Below are 20,441 nucleotides of genomic sequence, written 5' to 3' on the forward strand. Positions count from 1 at the left end.
GGCTGTTTTCGAGCTGATAAAGATGCACATTTGTAATATCAGGCTTTTTTTCTAAATGGCAAAATAGTCCACCAGTTTGAACTTGGGTCTGATGAAGACACACCTAGTAGAACCTTTGTGTGCAATCGGTCATCGTGGTAAAAGGAGGGAAGTGAGGAGGTGTTTTCTAGCTGCAGTTCAAAAATACAAGCTGTACTCACTACCTCTATTGGTGGAAGCTCACCTTGTTCTCACCTCATTCAGCCACATGTATTCAATTTAAACGATACCTCCACCTTTTTCCTCTCTAATGGAGGATTAACGCATTCTGATGCTACCTGGCCTTTTCTCTGTCATCCCCCCCCCCTTAAAAAAGAAAGAAAGAAAATTGGAATGGGGGAAAAAAAATCCCCCCAGCTCCAGGTAAACAGTGTTTTTCTTACCACTTCATATTTTGGGTAACAAGGCATTCTGCATTCCTGACAAAAATTTTGGGCACTCTGACCCCCGTGGTGAGCTGGATACAGGAACAAAAGCCAGGTAGAGAGCTGGGAGAAGTAGCCGTGGGGTTTTTGCGGTATCAGATTGACATTGTTGTTCGGATTTCTTGCAATAAAGGCCTCCACCCCACACCACCCAACCCCCATCCCAGTTTCAGACCAGGCCACTGTTTGGCGGTAGTGGGGTGTGTTGTCCGAACTCTGCAGCCCACACACCTGAGTTACCTGTAGGATGCAGGGAACCTTGATTTATGAGTTTCTGTAAATTGAATCTTATAATACATCAGGACCCCATTTCATAAAAGATATTAGGATAGCAACTCTTGCTGGAATGGCAACTTCCCATAGCAACAGCCAATCAGGAAGCTGGATATCTGTCGTTACTATGACAATTGCCATTTTTGCAAGAGTTGCTATCATATCAACTTTTTATGAAATGGGACCCCAGAAGCATTGGTTTTTCTTCTGTGTATTTTTTTCTGTATAATTTGAAATATTAATAGAAAAGGTAGTAATTTGATGGCAAAACAAGGAAAAATGGAAAAGATGAAAATGGAAGAAAACTGTATCTACATCAATAATAAGAAACTCAGAGGATGCATCCCTTTCATGGAAAGTAAAGAGTATGGATTTTCAGGCTTTTTTCCCTATTGCCAAAATTAGGTGTATCTTTTCTATCGCAATGTAGATCAAGGAGTATACAGCCAAGACCGATGCAGAGAATGAATGACTAACTTTTTTACCCATGTCTATGATGGCCAATTCTAAGCTGGGCTGGGGGAGAGTGCACCGGTAGGTCTTGGCGGTCGGTTGGTTCTTTTCAAGTCCAGTCCGTACCTGAGTGGACTTCCAACTGCACACTGCCCTCTGTGGTCAGAGTTTGCCACCATCCCAGCAGGCGTAGCATCGCCAGACCTGTCTGCCTGACCAGACCCTTTCCCCGACACTTCTCATTCTTCTTCATATGGCACAATGTGACCAGTTGATGTCGTTTGCTGACTATTGATAGTCACCTGGGGCGATCCACGAGGGGTCGGTGTCATTCGCCCGTTCTTCCTCTGTGGGTAGGAAGGCGGACCTCTTCACTTGGTTAGCAACTTGCTTTTTGCGATGACTTTTAAGTTGAAGTGGGATTTTTTATGTGTGTAAGTCATGATAAACTCATGCACTTGACCTCCATTTAATGCCCTATCTTCTCACAAGAGGGGACTGTACGATTACTCTTAATGTTGCTCAGCTAGACTCGTGATTTGAACCGTGGTCATTTGCTTTGGGTGGCAGTTGCACTACCGACTGAGCCAAATCACTTGCCTAATTCCTCGTATAGAAATGGATGACGTGACTAGGATAAACTTGCATCAAAGTGCACTGAGGTAGAGTGGTTTAGGCTGTGGACTTTTTATCAGGGGGTTCCAGGTTCAAATCCAGCCAGGTGCAAACATCCCTGAACAAGATGACATTCCATCCCATAAATGAATGATTATCTCCTAAAAGTGGAGTGATTGGATTGCCTTTCAAATAAGGTCTTTCAAAAATATGTGAATGTTTAGCTAATCTTCTTCTTCTTTTTTTTCCAGGGTAATGATTCCTCAATGATGGTGATGATGGTAGAATCACAATTTTCTTTCCTGCTTTGAAGAACGAAATATCTTTTAAGGTCATTATTTGCAGGTTTATGAATGAGGACCATGCTTGCATTGTGTGTATGGCACGTTCTGTAATTTCTGTCGTTAATCCAGTTAGCGTCTTTTAATTGCATGTCTGGTTCCATGATGCCTCAGAATTGTGCTAATTGCTGTGTCAAAGTGGGGAATCTGTGATGACACAATTAGGGTTTCACGTCAACGACCCCCCCCCCCCCCCCCCTTCTCTCAGTGTGCATGTAAAGTGATAAGGATTTACTTTCTGAGATGCATTTTTTTGGGGGGGGGGGGGAGGGGGAGGGGGAGAGGGGATGGCTGTTGTGAAAACTTGTTTAACTAATGCCCCAAACCAATGCAGAGTCACAGAAGTCATAACTTCATTACCGTTCATCAGTCCATGCCAGTTTAACCTAATTTCTCTTCTCTTCCCTCCCCCTTCTCTGCAGTCATGACCAACTGAGAGAATTGTTACGAAGGGGGAAAAAAAGAATGCAAAAGTTTTCTAGAACATGATGAAACGAAACAAGTGATGAGATTTGTTGGTATTCGGGAACAGGGTAGACCACCCGAAGGATATACTGCTTGAAGTTTGGGTGTTTACAAAAGCCTCTTTCACAAGATCAAAGGAGCAAAATTTATTGTTAAATCTTGGGAAGAAGTATACCGTTGAGTTTGTGTGATTTTATGCTATTGATTGAAGTCAGCTGGAACTAGAGGTGGCGTTCCACTATAATATTCCATCAGGTTAGAATGTCATGGCACAGGGTCTTGTGCATCTTCGGTGACCAAGCTTAGAGAGAAGCAGAAAAACAATGGTTTTATATTGTTGCATTAGCAGTGACAATGTACGGCAACTCACGCCACCGTTAGTCCCATCAATTCAAATTTGCGTCGGCGCGTGCTTGTTTCGCCAAAACAAAAGGACCTGCTTTAGCACGCTAATGAAGGGCATTTTGAATAGCAAATCTGGGTAAATTTGAAGGCTGTAATCTCATCAGATAGAGCGATGCAGAGAGGCGGAGGCGAAACATTTACATTTGAGATTGCTGCAAAATTGTCAAGTGAGTGACATTTGTAGAGAGAAAACCAATTCTTGTTTTCCAGTTCCCCAAGAAGCTGTAATTAAGTTTGTGGTTAATGGCTCATCATGCCTTTTTTCCATGCCCGTGCAGAAACCCGAATGAATTATTCATTCATCCTCGCTCCTTTTCGGGTCACTCGCCCTAGATAAGGGCACTTTTTCCCCTTTATAGCTTTGCCCAAGTGTGAGCCACTACTTTCTTTCATATTTGTCCAGTAATCCTCAGATTTTGCGTACTTAGTGTCAGAATTCAAACAATTAAATCAAGACTTTGATTTCTCTTTCCAGTGGTTTTACTTGGCTACTTTTTGTCGAAGGAAGTGAAATAAAGAAAAATGCTTCTAGAGATGTCAAATTAGCCAGAACAAGTTCAGGGCATTATGATTTCTTCCTCTTGACTCGATGGGCATTAAAGGCATAATTTACCATTTGCAGAGGAAACGAAAACCCAGCATTAGTGCTTCAAAATAGTTCTAAAATATGAGTTAAGGATAGAAACAACCAATGTAAAAAATTTGAACCAGTGTAATCAATGTTAAGTATTGTTAAATATACAAAATGTGAACAATAGTCATGATAAAAAATTTTTCAGACTGAACTGTCTACAGTTATGGTTACATGAGAAAAATAGTGATATCTCCTTATATTTTAGGCTTTATTGCAAAAACTTTATATGGTAGCATGTTTTGTGATACAACTGACCTACACATATATGCATAAAATGTGATATCTTGAACTTTTTTTAAAATCATTCCTCCCAAAGGTAAACATGACCTTTAAAGCACAAGGCCAATACTCTAACAGGAGGTTCATTTACATTGATGGTGAAATACTGTGATTTTCCCTAATGTGAACGTAGATATACCACAAAATACTTCAAGAGGAAATCTACCTTGAAAATAAATAAACTCCAAAAGAAAGAGAGGAAAAAAAAAAGATCCGTACAGAACATTCAAAGAATGGCAAAAATCGGGTAAGAAATAAGAAAGATATGACATTCAGAAATTTCACATTTTTTTTCAGGAAATAGTTTTTGACCAGTCCTTATGAATATTCATATGAGTGAGATCATGATGTTATGCCCTCACAGTTTTAATGTACAGTGTATGTTGTATATGACATTTGGAGAAAAAAAAAAATTCTTAGCTAATACAGGTAAAAGCATATTCCCATGCCAAAATATATCAGAGGTAACATTTGTTCTTTGTTTAATATTTTTGGATGGTTTTAAGGCAAGTTTTATATATTTATACATTTTTTAATACATATTTTTTGTCATTTCTGTATATGAAATTAATACGAAATTGTGAGAGCGTGGCATTATCAACTTGCTGATTTGCTGAGCTTGCTGAAATACCGTGGAAGTGTACAGAGAGTTTTTATGATGAATATTTTGCTGAAAACATCAGCCATATCTAGTAAGGTTTCAGAGCATAGTTGGTAATTGATGAAAACTGATGAGATCCAAGTGAGAAATGGGTATTGATGATTGGGAGCAAAAGTTGTGGTAACAGAGAAAAGAATCCAATCAGTTTTTAATCTTAAGTCTTGTCTACAGTCAGAGAAGAAAATTAGATGTTCGTTTGTTTTGTGTTTGAGCTGGTGGATTCGATTTCTCCTTTTGTGGCTGGCATTATAGTTGTGCCTAAATGTCTGAACAAAGAGAAGAGGAAGAGGTGTATTGTCTGATAGAGGGGAAGTGGACGCCTGTTGTGAGAATAACCGCTGGTCCTTGAGATGAGCCTAAGTACTACCGTATGAGGTTTGTCGAGACCGAGCAATAATCTCGCCATGTAGAGGACTAGTATAGGCTTGCTTGAGAGAAAGAACTCCATGGACAGATTTTGAGAGAAATTTGTCCTTTAGCTTGCTTGCTCCAGAATTTTGATTAGCCAAACTTTTAAACTGATGTCGAAATTGATGGACCTACATAGAGGTCAGCTATATATATATTACTTTGGTGTCACGAAATGTTTCTGTCAAACATATTCATACCTGTTCCTAAGTATGAGACCTTCTGCATTGACCTACATCTTGTCACTAAGGTAATATGTGGGCTGTTTGAGGAAGATTTAACAGTCTCAATGTAACTGGGTCCATCAAAATACAAGGGAACTTAATTCTCCCAGCATGCAAGGTTTTAAAAGGTACTTAAGATAGAAGAAATTCCAGTCAGGTGAAACATGAATGTTATGTAAGGTATAACATTCCAGTGAGATAAAAGAATATATATTGGGAATGATAATGAATGCAATATGGGATGAGTGGCTATTTTTACATCACCTGTATATTAATAGCATATCATATCAAGTAAAAATAGCAGCAGGGCAGTTAAGGCAGAGTAGTTATTTGTAAAATTTCATGCATGGCACATTCAAGGCATAGCGTCTATCGTAAAAGCTATGGAGAGTGTGATACGCTGGAGGACATAGGAAGTAATATACCCATGAAATGGGTTTTAAATCACTGGTAGATTGCAGACGGGGTAACAGATGGGTGACCAGTCATTGGTTCCTGTGCCTCTGTATTACCCCAGTCTGTGAATTGTTTTCCCCCGTTGTGCAAACAAAGAAAGCGAAATTCTTAGTGTTTGAGAGTTTGAAGGTGCTTCTTTCTTCTTTAAGAATTTCTTCTTGCTGTGTGTCAGTCGGTATGCTGATGTGGAATTTATAAGTTACCCCTATCAGTCTTGATTTAACTGCATATAGGGTGCGACAAATCAAAAGGGGCTGCCTGCTTGAGGCAACCTGTATTTGCCCTTAATAAGTGTCTTCAAAAATGTAGGAGATTTTTTTCTTTCTTTTTTTGCCAGTTCTAGTAGTTATTTCATGGCGTATTGTTTCTCCTCCTCAATCGTAATGGGGAGAGGGCTGGGGGTGGGTGGATATAATCAGAGATTGCCAAAACATCAAATATGGTTGATATATTTGTACCAAAGTTGATATCATCATTTGTGCTGCATTGACCTCTTATGAAGCAGGAGTGTGTATAAATATCAAATACTTGTATATTTAATTGTTTTTCATAACAGTACCCAAGCCACTGATTAATAGCATCTCCTCATTTTCATTTGAATCATTTCATTCAGATAATATTTGTTTATTTTTGTTTGATAGATACTTTATTTTCTGCAAATCAATATATACATAGATTGAATAATCGTGAACATGGGAAACATACAAAGTATATTTGAAACAGAGTCATTTGACTTGCATAAACAACGATATAAAAGGAAATTAATGATATTACAGTATGCATGTCTATGCAGCTGGGATTACAATAACAATATTATATTTAAGAAGTGATAATGCAGAGGGCCGCCATTGTAAGCATCGCTTGAAAAGATGGCCGGCCCGAGGAAAAGGTAGGTAGGTAAATTGGTAAACAATACAAATTCTGCTGCGAAGATAGCAGGGGAAAAATAAACTCTGATGTGTGATGGTGGTGAATGTGCGTGCGAGTGCTTGAGAGTGCACAGGGGCAGATAGGCTGGGATTTGGAATGATAAAATTGGTTTGCTGGAAGAGGGAATGACTTACGATGTTGCTACTATCGGGAGACCAACATAAGTCATATAAATTATTCGTGCTTAATTCGTATTTGAAGTATACTGTGATAAAATATGCTTCTTTAAGTTTGCTTTGAATGAAAACAAGGAGGCACACTGTTTCAACTCCTCAGGAAGAGTGTTCCATGTATCCGGACAGTGATGTCTAATCGACTTTTGAGCAAGTAAAAGCTTTGGATTACTTAAATGAAAATCATGGGAACGACGGGTAGGGTATGAGTGAATGTGATCATTAGTTACTAGGGCATTATGGAAAAATGGTAATAAATTTCGAATGTGTTTATACATAAATATAGCAGTTAGGTATGAATGTATATCATGGGCCTTTAGAGTTTTTAGGCGATAAAATATTTAAAGTGATACATGTTGTATTGAAGCACAAGCTGTCGATATGATGGATCAAAATATATATCTAAAGCATCATGCCTTTTATTTGTGAGGGGATGCTAAAGGATTTTTCTTATTTTTTATTGATTATGATTGATTGAGGTTAACTAAGTATTTCTTTATCCCCATATCCCATAATAATATTGTATATCCAGGCACACAAAAAGAACAGTTATAAATAGGGGGACCTGGCAGGGGCTGTTTGTCCTCTCTTGTTATTACTTAGTGACGAAATGTAATACCGCCCTCTAAAAGCTGGTCAAAAGTGTATGGCAAAATTATGTTGTCACTTGTTTGTGTGCAAGTGACTGAGCTTGTATTGGAGAGTTTATTTTAGAACTGGAAAGATTTTCATGTTGTGCATTATTGGAGTCACAGTAGGAAACTGATTATTTGATACTGCATAATTGTATCTGTGAGTGTATTTGATTATTTGATTGCCACTTGAGGAGTAGCATACAGAATTGTTGTTGAGATTCTGTTCTCAAAAGAAATGCATAGTGCCTTAAAAAGTCAGGATGTCACATGTTGGGATTACACTGATATTATCTGTCAAATTGATAACATTGTACTTGTCTATTTACTTTCAGAGGTATATCAATTCATTTCCCTATTTGTTGATATATCTTTGTCTATATGTCTGATAGACCCTGTTGCATGGGTGGGCAAATCATTCCATTAACTTTGTGTAGTATTATCAAATTATGCAATCACTGTTTATACAAGCCGTATGAAGAAGCAGGAATTATGAGAGCATGTTTGAAAAATGATACAGCTATTAATCATGTCTTGAATTAGATCTATCAGGAGATCACCTTCAAATAACGAAGTGATTAGGCTTCGGCAATGCTATGGCCAACATCATCAAATTTAATTTCTCCTCAAATTGCTCGGACCGTAACCGGATAGGGAAACGGGGGCTTGATTTATTGCGCCTGATAGCCGAGATGAAAGCCGCTCAACCCCTGGCTTTCGAGGAGTCTCGGGCCAGGGCAAGCCCCACGGAGTGTATGTGTGTATGAGGTACGGTGGCGGCATGAGCAGCCCGGCTTTGCGCAATGTTTGCTCTCAAAACACGGCAGAACCTTCTCGCCGGCGGAGTGCTCCTGACGGCTTGTGCCGTAACCTGTAGGGCAAGGCAAACTTTATTGATTCTCTCCTGGCCGCGATGCCGGCGCATATCCACGTCTTCTCTGTTTCCAGTAAATCCCTTGCCTTTCTCCCCCCATATCGTCTCTATCCCTCTGTCTTGTTTTGTGGGACATATGATTTGTCCTGAGATTTGCTAAATTCTTAACAGTCCCTGTTTAGTGGACAGACTATTTGGGATACAAAGGGGGGGGGGGGCAAGAGAGTAAGAGAGATGTGCTGACAACGAGACTCATATGTCTGTGGCATTTATTTCTGTGGTGCCTAACATATGCATCTCATGGTTTCTTTTGATGTGAAATGACTTTAAAATGTGTGATGGAAGTCATGTATTCATGTTGCATTCAATATATAAGTCATATGTCTCTGTTCTTCCATTTGCGTGTGTGTGTATTAGTTTTATGTTTGTTGGTGCGGTAAGCCTTCTTGTTTTATTTACGTTATTTGTTTTTGCATATTAGCGTCTGGCATTCAGTATCATTGATCCCTAGTCAGATGGATTTTGTAAGAGAAGAGATGAATATGTCTCACATTTAATGAATATGTTCCATTGTAGCAGGTCATATGTTCTAATTCACCTTCTCATGTTTGTTGGGAGATTGATATTAGTCTCATTTCTATGATATGATAGAGGCTGATGATTGGAGCTTACCGTGGACTTTCGAATTGGGAGAGAGCCATAGTTGTGGGTTTTATGGGACAGGAAGCAGATCATTTAAGGATGATGTGGAATGCAACAGTATTGTAGTGACAGCTACAAGTGTTTAATTGGTCCATTTTGTGAGTGATGAATCAGAAGAAATGTTCAGAGCAATCACCGTGTCATTATTTGTTATCATGTTATCTCTATCAGTATTCAAATGGTTTTGCTTCATAGAGGAATAGCATTGCTGGGGTGACAAGACCTTGTATCTCAAATTTTGGTGAAAATGACCTTTAAAAAAAATTAATGGTCAAATATTCAGATAAGTGATGTCCTGTCCAAATCCTGGCTGTCTTACTCCCAAAATGAAGCCACTACGGCATGTCAAAGGAAAGGCTGTCTCATTTGATATAGTGCTTTAGTTGCCATGTTTGTTTGCTCTCCTGAACATTTGACATTTTGTAGATTGGAGGTCTTGTCGTCCCAGTGACGATAGGCCTATACAAGCCATTGCACTTGGGGAAACTTCATTTGATATTGCTTTTGAAAAATGCTGAAAATGAGGCTTGACTGTGACTGTAACTCTGCAACTTTTTATTTGTTTTCTGGAACATATAACCATGAGTATAACTACAAAACTGAACTAAGTTGATATCCCAGCATAAGATGAGAATGAAACTATGCATAAAAAAAAAAAACAACAGACTCCTCAACATGGTTGGGTAGCTTCTTGTATAATTTACAACTAGAAGTTTCATGTTAACAACTCAAATCATCTTTTAAAAGAAAAAAAAAATGATATAACAAACTGACAGGGGTCTCAGAATGGACAGGAAATGTCTCATCTTTTGATAGAAAACATTGTGTTTAGAATATATACTTTACAGATAAACAGCAAAGGAAATGTGTACAGGGAGTAATGCCTAAAAGTATAGCCTTATGTTGTCGATGACAGTTTTTGTTTGTTTTTTGTTTTATCTTCAAATTTCTTTGTGATGTGAAGTTAAAGGAAGAATGACCACCACTTCTGATTGAGCGACCATTTTGTGTCAAATCCCCATTCGTGTTTAAGAAAGTCTTTCCTCCCCCTTGTTTGAAAACCCACAAAATGCTTTACAGAAAAAGTAAACACCATCATAATATATGTTGGTCTTATCTGGGAAAGGTATAATCAGAAATTATGTGATATTTGAATACTTTTTTTTCTCATGAATTCTTTCAAAATGCTACAGAGACATTTATGATGCAGATGTGAAGAGCTTGAATATAAAAATGTTCATAAAAATGTCATTTTCACATTTTTAGAAAAATAAGTTCATCATGAGAGAGAGAAAATAGAATTTGTTCAATGACACTGCACTCATTACATAACATCATATTTTTGAAGATATCATGGTATACATTCTAATACTTTTCCTTGTCTTTCAGCAACTATAATCTCAAATATATATCTCAAATTATAAAAATGGATTATGTCTCTTTTTGCATTTCCACTCTTCATATGTTTGAGAAAGCCTCAGAATGGATTTATCATGTGTGCCTCTGGCTACGTGACAGATACCATTAGGTATTCCCGCAGTCAGAGCTTACGTGGTTGGTGACCCCCTTTTTTTTTGTGCTCCTTCTTGTTTCCGTTCTGCAGGGCATGGGTTCAATAGGCAGTGACCTGTCGATGGCCAGTCCGAGTGGCTCTGTGTCGCCCCACAACAAACCCGGCTCTCCCTACATGTTCAACCGCAGGCGGCCCTCCATCATGACCGAGCCTCCATCCCTATTACGTAAGTAGCTGTAGTGAGGAGGAGGAGGAGAAGACAGAGAGATAGAAATGAATAGATGGGTATATAGATCACTGAACTCTACTATGGAACGGGCGTAACACGCAGTGCCTTGAAGGTGGCGTTTCCCATTTTGAGACTCCCATTCCAAGTAGAGAGCGTGCAGGCCCCCGCCCACTACTGTTTCTGTGGTGTAGGCCAGAGTTTCATGTACTCCTCTTGAGTTGGATTCACCGTGTTGAGAATGGGAGTCTCAAAATGGCTGCGGTGGCTTCATACCTGTACATGCATGCCACTAAACAGTGATAGGCGCCAAGCTCAAATAGCCTTTCAGCTACTTTCAGCGTGTACTGCACCCAGCGTCCCTTCCATGGTAGAGTTCAGTGATTTAGATAGACAGAAGGTGCATTCACATCGAGGGTAGAAACCGTGGTAATTCATGTGATAATGTGTAATGTGAATGCAAATATGCCAGACAAAGGATCACAAAATACTGTGGTATTTTGGATAGTAATTCAAACTTGGCATGAAATACACACACAAAATTTGAGTGATGAGTCGTGTCACAAAATACCACTGATTGTACAACGGTATATTTTTTATGTGGTGTGACACACTTCCTGTCTTTTCCTGGTAAGAAATATGTGTATGCACAGTACTTTCCAGAAATACCATGGTATTTTGTAATGAAAATGGTACGAAGCAAATTACTATGATATTTGATATCACAATATGATTCAAATGTGAACACACGTAAAGAAACTGAAGGAAATGTGTGAGAATTAGTTTTAGCTGAATATATTCAAGCCTTAACCTTAATCAAGAAAGCAATAATGGATTTATGTAGTTCAGTGAATAGGCCTAGATGTAAAGAAAAGGAGAGAGTTGTAACTGTTACACTCCTGTACATATTTTCATTGATTATTAGGGAGGGTAACAACCGATTTGGCTGTCCATAATTCCCTTATAGCATGAAACCTTTTTGAGGCAGAAAACAGCAACTGGGGCTATTGGAGACTTCATGCATAACACAAAAACATTGCAAGATATATTAGGACTTGCACTCTGGCCTTGCATTTTATCCTTTGCACTTAGTACACTTACCTGCTACACGTCAGGTAATCTTTCAAAGCACTTGTCATATTTTTAATTTCATTTCTTAAACTTAAGAATAAAAGTAGAAGTGACATTTGTGTGAGAGGGATGAGTTGTCGTCATGTAAGGTGTGGAAGGTGAGAAGAGTCCAGACCAGATAAAGGATGTGACTAGACAGGAGGAGATGAGTTAAGATTGCCATGCGACGGTCTCCAGTGCAGTTTCGTTCTCGGCTAGATGTACAATTCTTCCGTTTCGACGAGTTAGCTTGGCTCGGACTCAGTCAATGGCCGTGCGGATTGCTGTTTGATGATGTCAACAAACCAATCAATGATGAGATCAAATGTCCCATGGGTACAGAAACCACCAATCATATCATTTGCATGCCGAGGCTGAGAAAATAAACTAGATTTAAATTATCCAATTGACATTTCTTTTTTTCTTTTTTCTTTTTTTTTTGGGGGGGGGGGGGGGGAAGGGGGAGGGGGGAGGTCATTTCATTTAAAATTTGCCCTGGATTTAGAAAGGGCTATTAGCAAGAAAGTAGAGTGATATTCAGTGTGTGTAACAAAGGGTGTATAACACCCTCTTCCCTTTAAAAACGGGAACAAAAAATGAAAAGGGAGTAGAGAAAAGTCCAGGAGGACCTGCTGTGTGCACTTTTATGGGTAGTTGCCCTCGTTTTTTATTTCCATGGGTATTCGGGACTTGGCGAAGATGAGGCAATCCCGTCCGTTGCTGGCATGAATATTTCAGTGCCGATGATTGTGAGATAGGAATGCCCATTCTGCCTTCATTAGGGGATACCATTAAATGATTAGAGACGGGATACGCTGAGGTGATAGTCGAGGAAAAGAGAGAGATGGAGAGAGAGAGAGAGAGAGGGGAGAGTCCGTGAGTCGTGCACGGATATCTGAGGGGGGAGATTTTTGTTAATAGACGCAGTATGAAAGGGTGATTGATCTTGAACGCATAACCAAGGATACCAGTAAGAAGGAATAGAGACTCGCGGCAGGTGCGGGGAATAATCAACGTTTTTCTCTAAATGCCAACGTGCAATCACCTTCACTATTAACAACAAAATAGAGAGAGAGAAAGACAGAGAGTGAGTGAGGTAGAGAAAAAAAAAAGACGTTTTATGAGAAGGGCTTGCTTCTCAATCAAGATACTGAATAATGAATCACCCCTAAATGTAGGATCATCCGTGTTTGAGGTTGATGAGCTAAATGAAAATCAATTCTACTTTGTATAAATGTCAAATTGATGAAAACAACCTTATATGTGAGATATTTCCAGTCCTGTGAAAGTGTAATTCTCGTAGCTAGGAATATACCATGCTACAAGTTATTAGACATTCAAAAATCAGTGTTTGGATTTTGTTAAACCTCAGATTATGAATTATGGTTCTGACATCACGTATGTAATACTATCTCCATCACTACGTACTTTATGCACAGATTGATGTAAAATTTGAATACTGGCATGTGAATTCTGTGAGTTTTGTATCATTTGCAATCTTGATGTAGATGAGACAACACACTACTAAAGAGAGAGAGAGAGAGAGAGAGAGAGAGAGAGAACACATTTTGAGTGTTTTTATTCTGCAAAGAATATGTTTATGCATGCCGAGGTTTCAATGTCAGGAATTCTCTTTCTTTGTAAATGTATAGCAGAAAACAGAGAAAAAGACACACCCCCAAATTAATGTAGGTTAGTTTTGAATTGATATTGTCTTTAGGAGTAGACGTAGTGGATATAAGGATTGTTAGTCAGTGTCTAGAAATAAACAATGCCTGTATGTGAATTCTAGCTCTGTGTTAATCGAGAAAACAGGTAGGGGTTGGGCATTTACTTAGAGTTGGTGATGTCACGCCACAAGAGGGCACTCTTCAGTGAAAGTCATGGCTGCATATTCCTTACCCCCTGACAGTGTCTCAGCTCCTACCTTTCTGCAAACTTTACCACACACTCTGCATACCTTGAGACCGTTTTCCCATTCTGTTTTCTCTCGTTTCCTTCCCACCCTTCCAGCGCACAAACGGAGGAAAGCCCCCGGAATGTCGGTAAGTGCATCTCTTCTGTTATCCCGTTTGAATAAAATACAGTTAAACGTGATTACGAAAGCATTTTACTTTTCTTCAGTTGATACCAAGTCAACGCGACCTTTGGCTTGTTTGAAAAAAGATGATAAATGGAATATGTTTTCCGTCAGATCGAGCGCATCGCGCAGCCAGTTAGGCTGGGATGTGCTTTGGCTGTGTTTGTTTGGAAAAGGCTTGAAGGAAGCGAGTAGTGGATGTCAAATGCATTGGATGTTGATGTGCTAAGGGAGAGAGAGTTAAGAGTTGAGTAGTAGAGGATGTAATGTGAATCGAGGCAAATGTAATGATTTACTATTTTTCTCACGTCAAAATTAGTATACGGTATTATGATTTTAGCGATACCCAGATAGAGTGGCGCTGTTTATTTGTGGATGAACGTGATGCAAATGTGAGATTTCATGTTCGTGTGAGTTATATGTTAGGCAACAGGGAGAAAGGGGAGGGGGGTAATGTTGGGGCATGGGATGTGAGTTGCATTAGCAAAGATTTAGTGTTGATAGGTGAGTACTGTGTCCTGCTAATAGGACGGGGTGTAAACAAAAGTTTTCGACTGAGATGGGTCCTGCCATCTGATATGGTTGGGAGGAGGGCACTGACAAGATCAGTCCCTGTCTCATTCAAGTAAAGAAACAGGTCTAAATGGAATCAAATTATATCTCCCTTTCTTCAGGATGTATGATAATGTCCATACAATGAAAGGATAAGGATCAGTCGATTCCAATGAAACGAAACCTGCTCCAAGATTAATATAAGAGCTCCTCCCTCTTTCTCTTCTTTGTTCCTTAAAGGTTTATGTTTATTTCTTTGCAATCACGTTCCTATTTTTAGCTCTAGATTCAGGCTTATAAGTTGTAGATTCTACGAGTAGATAAAGGTTGAGTATAAGTATGATTATACAGAGTGTACTTCTTTGGTGGTTGAATGCTCATGTATGTGCTGGAGCAAAGAAGGTGAAGGTATGAAGTCACTAAGGGAAAGAAAGACAGGATTTTCTTCTTTTTTTGATAGTAGATGAGGTGAAATGACTGCACAAGAAGTATGGAATAAGAAGAGAATGGCCCTTGAAGAATGCTCATTGTAATGATAGTATTAAAATGAATGGAGAATTGAAACAGAAGAGCAGTTATGTAACAAAGATGGAGATCTTTGGTGTAGAGGAGGTAGTAGTGTCAAGGTGTCATTGGAGAGAAATGGCCATCGATTGGTCTTTTCACTCGCCCATTCAAAGTGGAAGTAAAGACACTTTGCAAGAGCTCGGGCGGGGGGTTCCGTCCGCTTCCTGCCATGCAGCACCCCTAATTAATGACGTTCATCGTTAAGGATGCGAGTGCGGAGAGCAAAGTGAAGGACAGAATCCGTGGAAACAAAAACTAATGATCTTTGGAGAGATGGAGGGGAGGGGGAAGGACAGAGACTGTGGTTGATTCTCATTCTCTTGTTACCGGGAGGGGCTCAGGTGCTGGGATACTGTAATTGTTAATGGTAGCACTCTTAATGAATAAATACTGGAGTGTAAAATGTCCCCCCTCATCTATCTAATTACTACTTCTGACTAGGTCATCTTTCATATGACGTTCAACTCTGTCTTTTCTTTCTGTCTTTCTTCTTCAAAACCCCCTTCTCATTACTAGAATACTCCATTTTTTGCTCGTTTGGTCAGTGGCCTAGCATTGCGCAGTTATCGCAATTGGCTAATTTACGTCATGTATGATGCTGCTCACTTTTTCATTGTGATGCAACCTGCTTGTAACTTTAAATCTATCTCTCCTCTTACTCCCCTCCTTTCCTGCGTCATTAGAGATTGTGTTTCATACATCACAAATGAGCAGATTGTATCTTTTTTTTTTCTTTTTTTTTGGATGGGGTAGACAAGGATTCTATGTTCATTGGTGTTGGTCTGCTGTTTACCACAAAGTGGTATGTGTGTGTGGGTGGCGGATAGGGATGCTGATTGTAAAATTGCACAAAAATACCCAGGATGTCCATTGTAGCAGTGGTCATTCTTGTAGATATGCCTCAAAACAGTAGACCAGTAAATCTCCAAATTGGCATCTGTAGTTTGATGTAGTCTCTTGCTGGTGTGTCTTTTCCATTCTCATTCTCGGCAGACAAGTTTTTTCTTTTCAATGGAGAATGCATAACTGTCTTCTCCGACAGACTTCTGAAAGTGGTTCACGTGTGCATCTCGGCTAATAGCACTCACTCCACAGATCTGGTCGTAATCCCTCCCCCTTCCCCCTCCCCCTCCCCCTCCTACCTCATTAACTAGGCTAAAGTTGCAAACTTCCTGAAGTTTCCCCCTGACTGTCAAGCGCACTGCAGAATGCGAAGGTCTGGAGGATTTTGTAATTGTGGCCAGAAATTCTCGGACGGTGTGCGGACGGAGCCGAGCCAGCCGAGCCCCCGTCCGATTACTAATCAGCCTGCGCAGGAGAAAACCTCAGTAGGCGAGCTGGCTGAACTGACCGGTTGCAGCTGAAAGACGGCAAAATATTCCTCTCTCTCTTTCTCACATATTCTCTTGCTGCGGACTACTGGCCAGAACATTCAGGAGATGATTTGTTACAGCATAGCACCTCATATCTGAATTATCGTAGGTAGCCTGCTCTCTGCTTCTCCTCTATCTCCCCCCCCCCCCACCCCCCACCCCCCCCACCACCACCACCAATCTTGCCAGTGGAATGCACACAGCTTCAGTATTGAGTAATCAGGAGAGTGGAATCGTGATTATAGGCTTTAGCCGTTGCCCAGTTGACATCTTTACATGTGGGCACCATGTGGCAGGGAAACCCGTACGCCGTGTGCTGTCGTCCGCAGCTTGAGCAGTCTCAGTACCTATCGATTAGGCGATACCCTCACTTGGCCGTAAGTAGGAATATCAATGGGGAGTATTCTCCTGTTTATCTCACTTGTCTCTATCATATATTCATATGTCACGTATGCCTCTCTCTCTCACTCTCTATTTCTATATATTTCTATATATGTTTCTCTTCATATGCTTCTCTTCATCCGTATGTATCTTTCTTTTTGTATGTCTCTCTTTCTCCTTATCACTGTCACTCAATGTGTATCTCTCACTCTATTTTTTTTTCTCTCTATCTCCCTATATGACATCTTTCTATATCTGTTTATGTCTCTCTTTCTCCTTATATATCACTATCACTCAATGTATATCTCTCACTCTATTTTTTTCTCTCTCTATCTCCCTATATGACACCTTTCTGTGTTTGTTTATTATTTATATATTTCTCTCTATCTGTCTCTCTCTTTATATACCTCTCCTCCTCGTTTGGGGGGTTTCTTCTCTCCTTCTTGCTCAGCCCTGCCCCTCTTTCTTCTTTGTGTTCCCTTTGTCTACAATTGCCGGTATTGATCTGCATATCTGATGCACTTTGACGATGACAAAATCTTTTCTCGGTGCCAATGTTCTATTGCTTGTAAATGCTCCTGCTTTTCTACATTTGGTCAGCTGATTGCTCTATGTGTTGACTATGTGTGCAATTTCAGACAAAACAGCCATTATAATATAGCCACAGCTTCAATATGTTGAATTTCTGTTACAATTTCTAATTCTATTTTCTGATGGATCTTTTCTCTACTTTTAAAAAAATCTATAACAATATAATTTTCTGTGGTATATCTTCATCAAAATAATGATCAAATGGATGCATGCATAATTTTCAGTATAAAGATTTACAGTACGAAAATTTGGATAAAGTAAGAAAAAAAATCCTTCCCTGTGTGAAAAGAAAAGAAAAAATGTATGTGTTATTGTCAAAATTCTAGAATAATGCAGCTTTTCGATCTTTGTATCTGTATGTTATTATTTGTGGTTAGATATAGTTCTGAATAATGCAAATTAGTTTCCTTTGTAATCCGTGAAATCTGTTTGCTTGTGCTTAGGCAAAAAAATAGGGTAATTGTATCACAAATAATTTAAACTTGCCTTAAAGACGTGTGATCTTTGGTAAAAGGGAACACAAAGATTCCTCATGCCATTTGTGTAGATTTTAGATTGACTATTTATGGAGATTTGGAAAGCATACAGTGGATGAATATGGGTTTTTAGCTGCAATTTTTGTGTCAATGTAACTCTATTGATATATGTGCATCAGTAAGGCAGAGTCTATACTGGCATTATGAGGGTTAATCTAGCAAAACACCTGCAAGTTTGGAAGTGATCAAAGTGCACACTGTTTCACCTGCTGTTGTTACAGGCCTGGGAGACTGATGGATAACAGGGCCAGCTGTGTTTTGATTCTGCACACAGAAGGTGGCAATGATTCCCCCTTCTCTTCCTTTCTCACTCCCCCTCTTTTTTAACCTCTCTCCTGTATCCACCCCCCCCCCCCCCTCCAAAGTTGGCAGGGGTATTCCCCCCCAAAACCCCACTGTTTTGATTTTTGGTAGCATTCACTACTACCCAGGGCCTAGCCGAGTCTGGCAGCCTAGCCGGTGACTGGTGCACCTGTGTCGCTGTGTCTGACACGCCTCCTCCCCCTCATCTCTCTCCCCCAACCTCTCCGCCAGGCGAATCTCGGCCCACCTGCCATGGTTTCCAGGCGACTCTATTGCTATGTATCACATGGCATTCCAACCATGCGAGACCTGATTGTCAATTTCACTTGAAACCCACCTGTTTCATTCATAAAAAAAGCACACACACACTCACACACTTACACACACACACTGTCAGCTACTCCAGTACACATGTGCACAAGTGCTCACATGTGGTACAAATAGAGCAGATTGTAAAAACATGTCATGCAACACCATGTGCTCAGAGTAGAAGATTAAAGGCTCTATCATCATTATGACTAGATTCAGTCTTAAAAGTTCTCCAAAGCAAGCAGTGAGAGAATCAAAATAATTTTTCCTATAATGGATGAAAGTCCAAAGCAATTTTGGAAAACCATTATGACGAATCTTGGAAAACCATTATGACAAATTTTACATTTTAGTATGTGTACACAGTAGTTGTTTCAGACATGAACTTGCACAACACATAAGGATAAGCACAGATTAGGTTTCTAAGCCATGAAGAAAAGTGTGAATTGAATTAAGATGTAAATTTTAAGCTTAGCAACAAGAGAAACAAGTATGTTACTTTAATGAGTATATCCCTTAATTCTGGAACTCTGTTTCTCTCTTTATAATACCCATATCTGTAATGTTGAGAATTGATGATTTGAAGCAGGTCTCTGTACTTAAAGGGGATGGTTTAATGTTTCCAGGTTAGCGTGCCTGGTCAGTGACGGGGCATTAATCTGCACATTACTTGAATATGAGACCGTTCTGAAGCAAATAATTTTCACACAACAGTAGATATATAATGTACTCTTAAATGAATCCACAAGGATTGGAACAATCATCCCTCAGCATTCCCACTGATTCCCACTGATCGGTTACTAGCCATCCCCTTTAAATATTCTCTGATTTCTTGTAGTCACCCCCTCCCCTCCCCCCCCCCCCTCCCATGGAAAGGCCGTGTGTACTGCACAGTCAATCAGTGTAATTAAATCTCTATCAGTTTCCATGGGGAAATAGCTAAGTGAAGCTTTGCATTGACTCTGTGGTGTCTGTACACAGTAAGAAAACAAGATGCAAAATGCACTTCTCACTGTGTTCATCTTAAGTTAGTCACATAGTTTTGGAGAACTGTGGACAACAATATGCTACAATTCATAATGCCCCTTTGGATGACAAGACTTCATATCTCAATTGGCATATATATGTTTAAAATTCAGCCTTACTCAATTTTGTGTATCAAGAATGCTTATTTGAGTTTTGAAACATTACAATTACTAATGTTATCCAAACAATGTTTTTTTTCATCATTTGACATCAATCTAGACATTTTTTTTTCTATGTTGCAAAAAAATGAAACAGTATTTTTGGCCTCCTGAAAATTCATGAATTTTTAGATACAAGGTCAAAGAATTCGTGGTTTCATACATCAAATTGTCTATTATGTTAATCTATCGAATCTTTTTTTTTTTTTTTTTTTGGGGGGGGTCTTTTTGTCTTGGTCATTTCCATATATATGAATGATAAGAGTCGATAAAGTGCATTTTCACAGTCCTGCTGCACCCATCCCGGAAAAAAAGAAGAAGTTAAAACTGACTTAACAAAAACCAACTGTTATCTCATTGTGTGGGGGTACCGTATGCCTTGCATCCATCCACACTAACAAACCGCCTTGCCTAGCTGGGCAACACGCTGAGAAGTTAGGCGACCGTTGAGATTAGAGCAAAAGTTCATTGCCCTTCTCTTGAGTGGGATTTAATTGTTTCTCTCTCTCCCTCTTGCTCTCCCCCCCCCCCTTTTGTGTTTCTGTGGCTGTCTCTGTGTTATGATTCATAGTGAACTATTACTGATAGGCACTGAACGCATATATGCTGTAAACAAATATAAAGCAGGAAGGATATATTTTGAATGCTATGAAATCAAAGGTATACGCTGTCAAGAAACAAAGTAGGAGGGATGTGTGTGAATGCTACAAGAATTGAAGGCATACAC

General features: G+C 39.5%; 1 protein-coding gene across 2 annotated transcripts in view; it reads left to right on the forward strand.

The window, feature by feature from the left end:
* Nucleotides 1-20,441, forward strand: part of LOC139725992 (transcription factor 12-like) — a 260,859-nt gene that overhangs the window by 117,880 nt on the left and 122,538 nt on the right. For both annotated transcript variants that reach the window (XM_071637073.1, XM_071637074.1), the window contains exons 7-8: nt 10,593-10,728; nt 13,852-13,883. In XM_071637073.1, coding sequence (XP_071493174.1) covers nt 10,593-10,728; nt 13,852-13,883 — 168 coding nt within the window. The remainder of the gene's footprint in view (nt 1-10,592; nt 10,729-13,851; nt 13,884-20,441) is intronic.

This window comes from Diadema antillarum, unplaced genomic scaffold, assembly GCF_040938485.1.
Source record: "Diadema antillarum isolate AM-2024a unplaced genomic scaffold, OU_Dant_1.0 seq00000069_RagTag, whole genome shotgun sequence".
NCBI lineage: Eukaryota > Metazoa > Echinodermata > Echinoidea > Diadematoida > Diadematidae > Diadema > Diadema antillarum.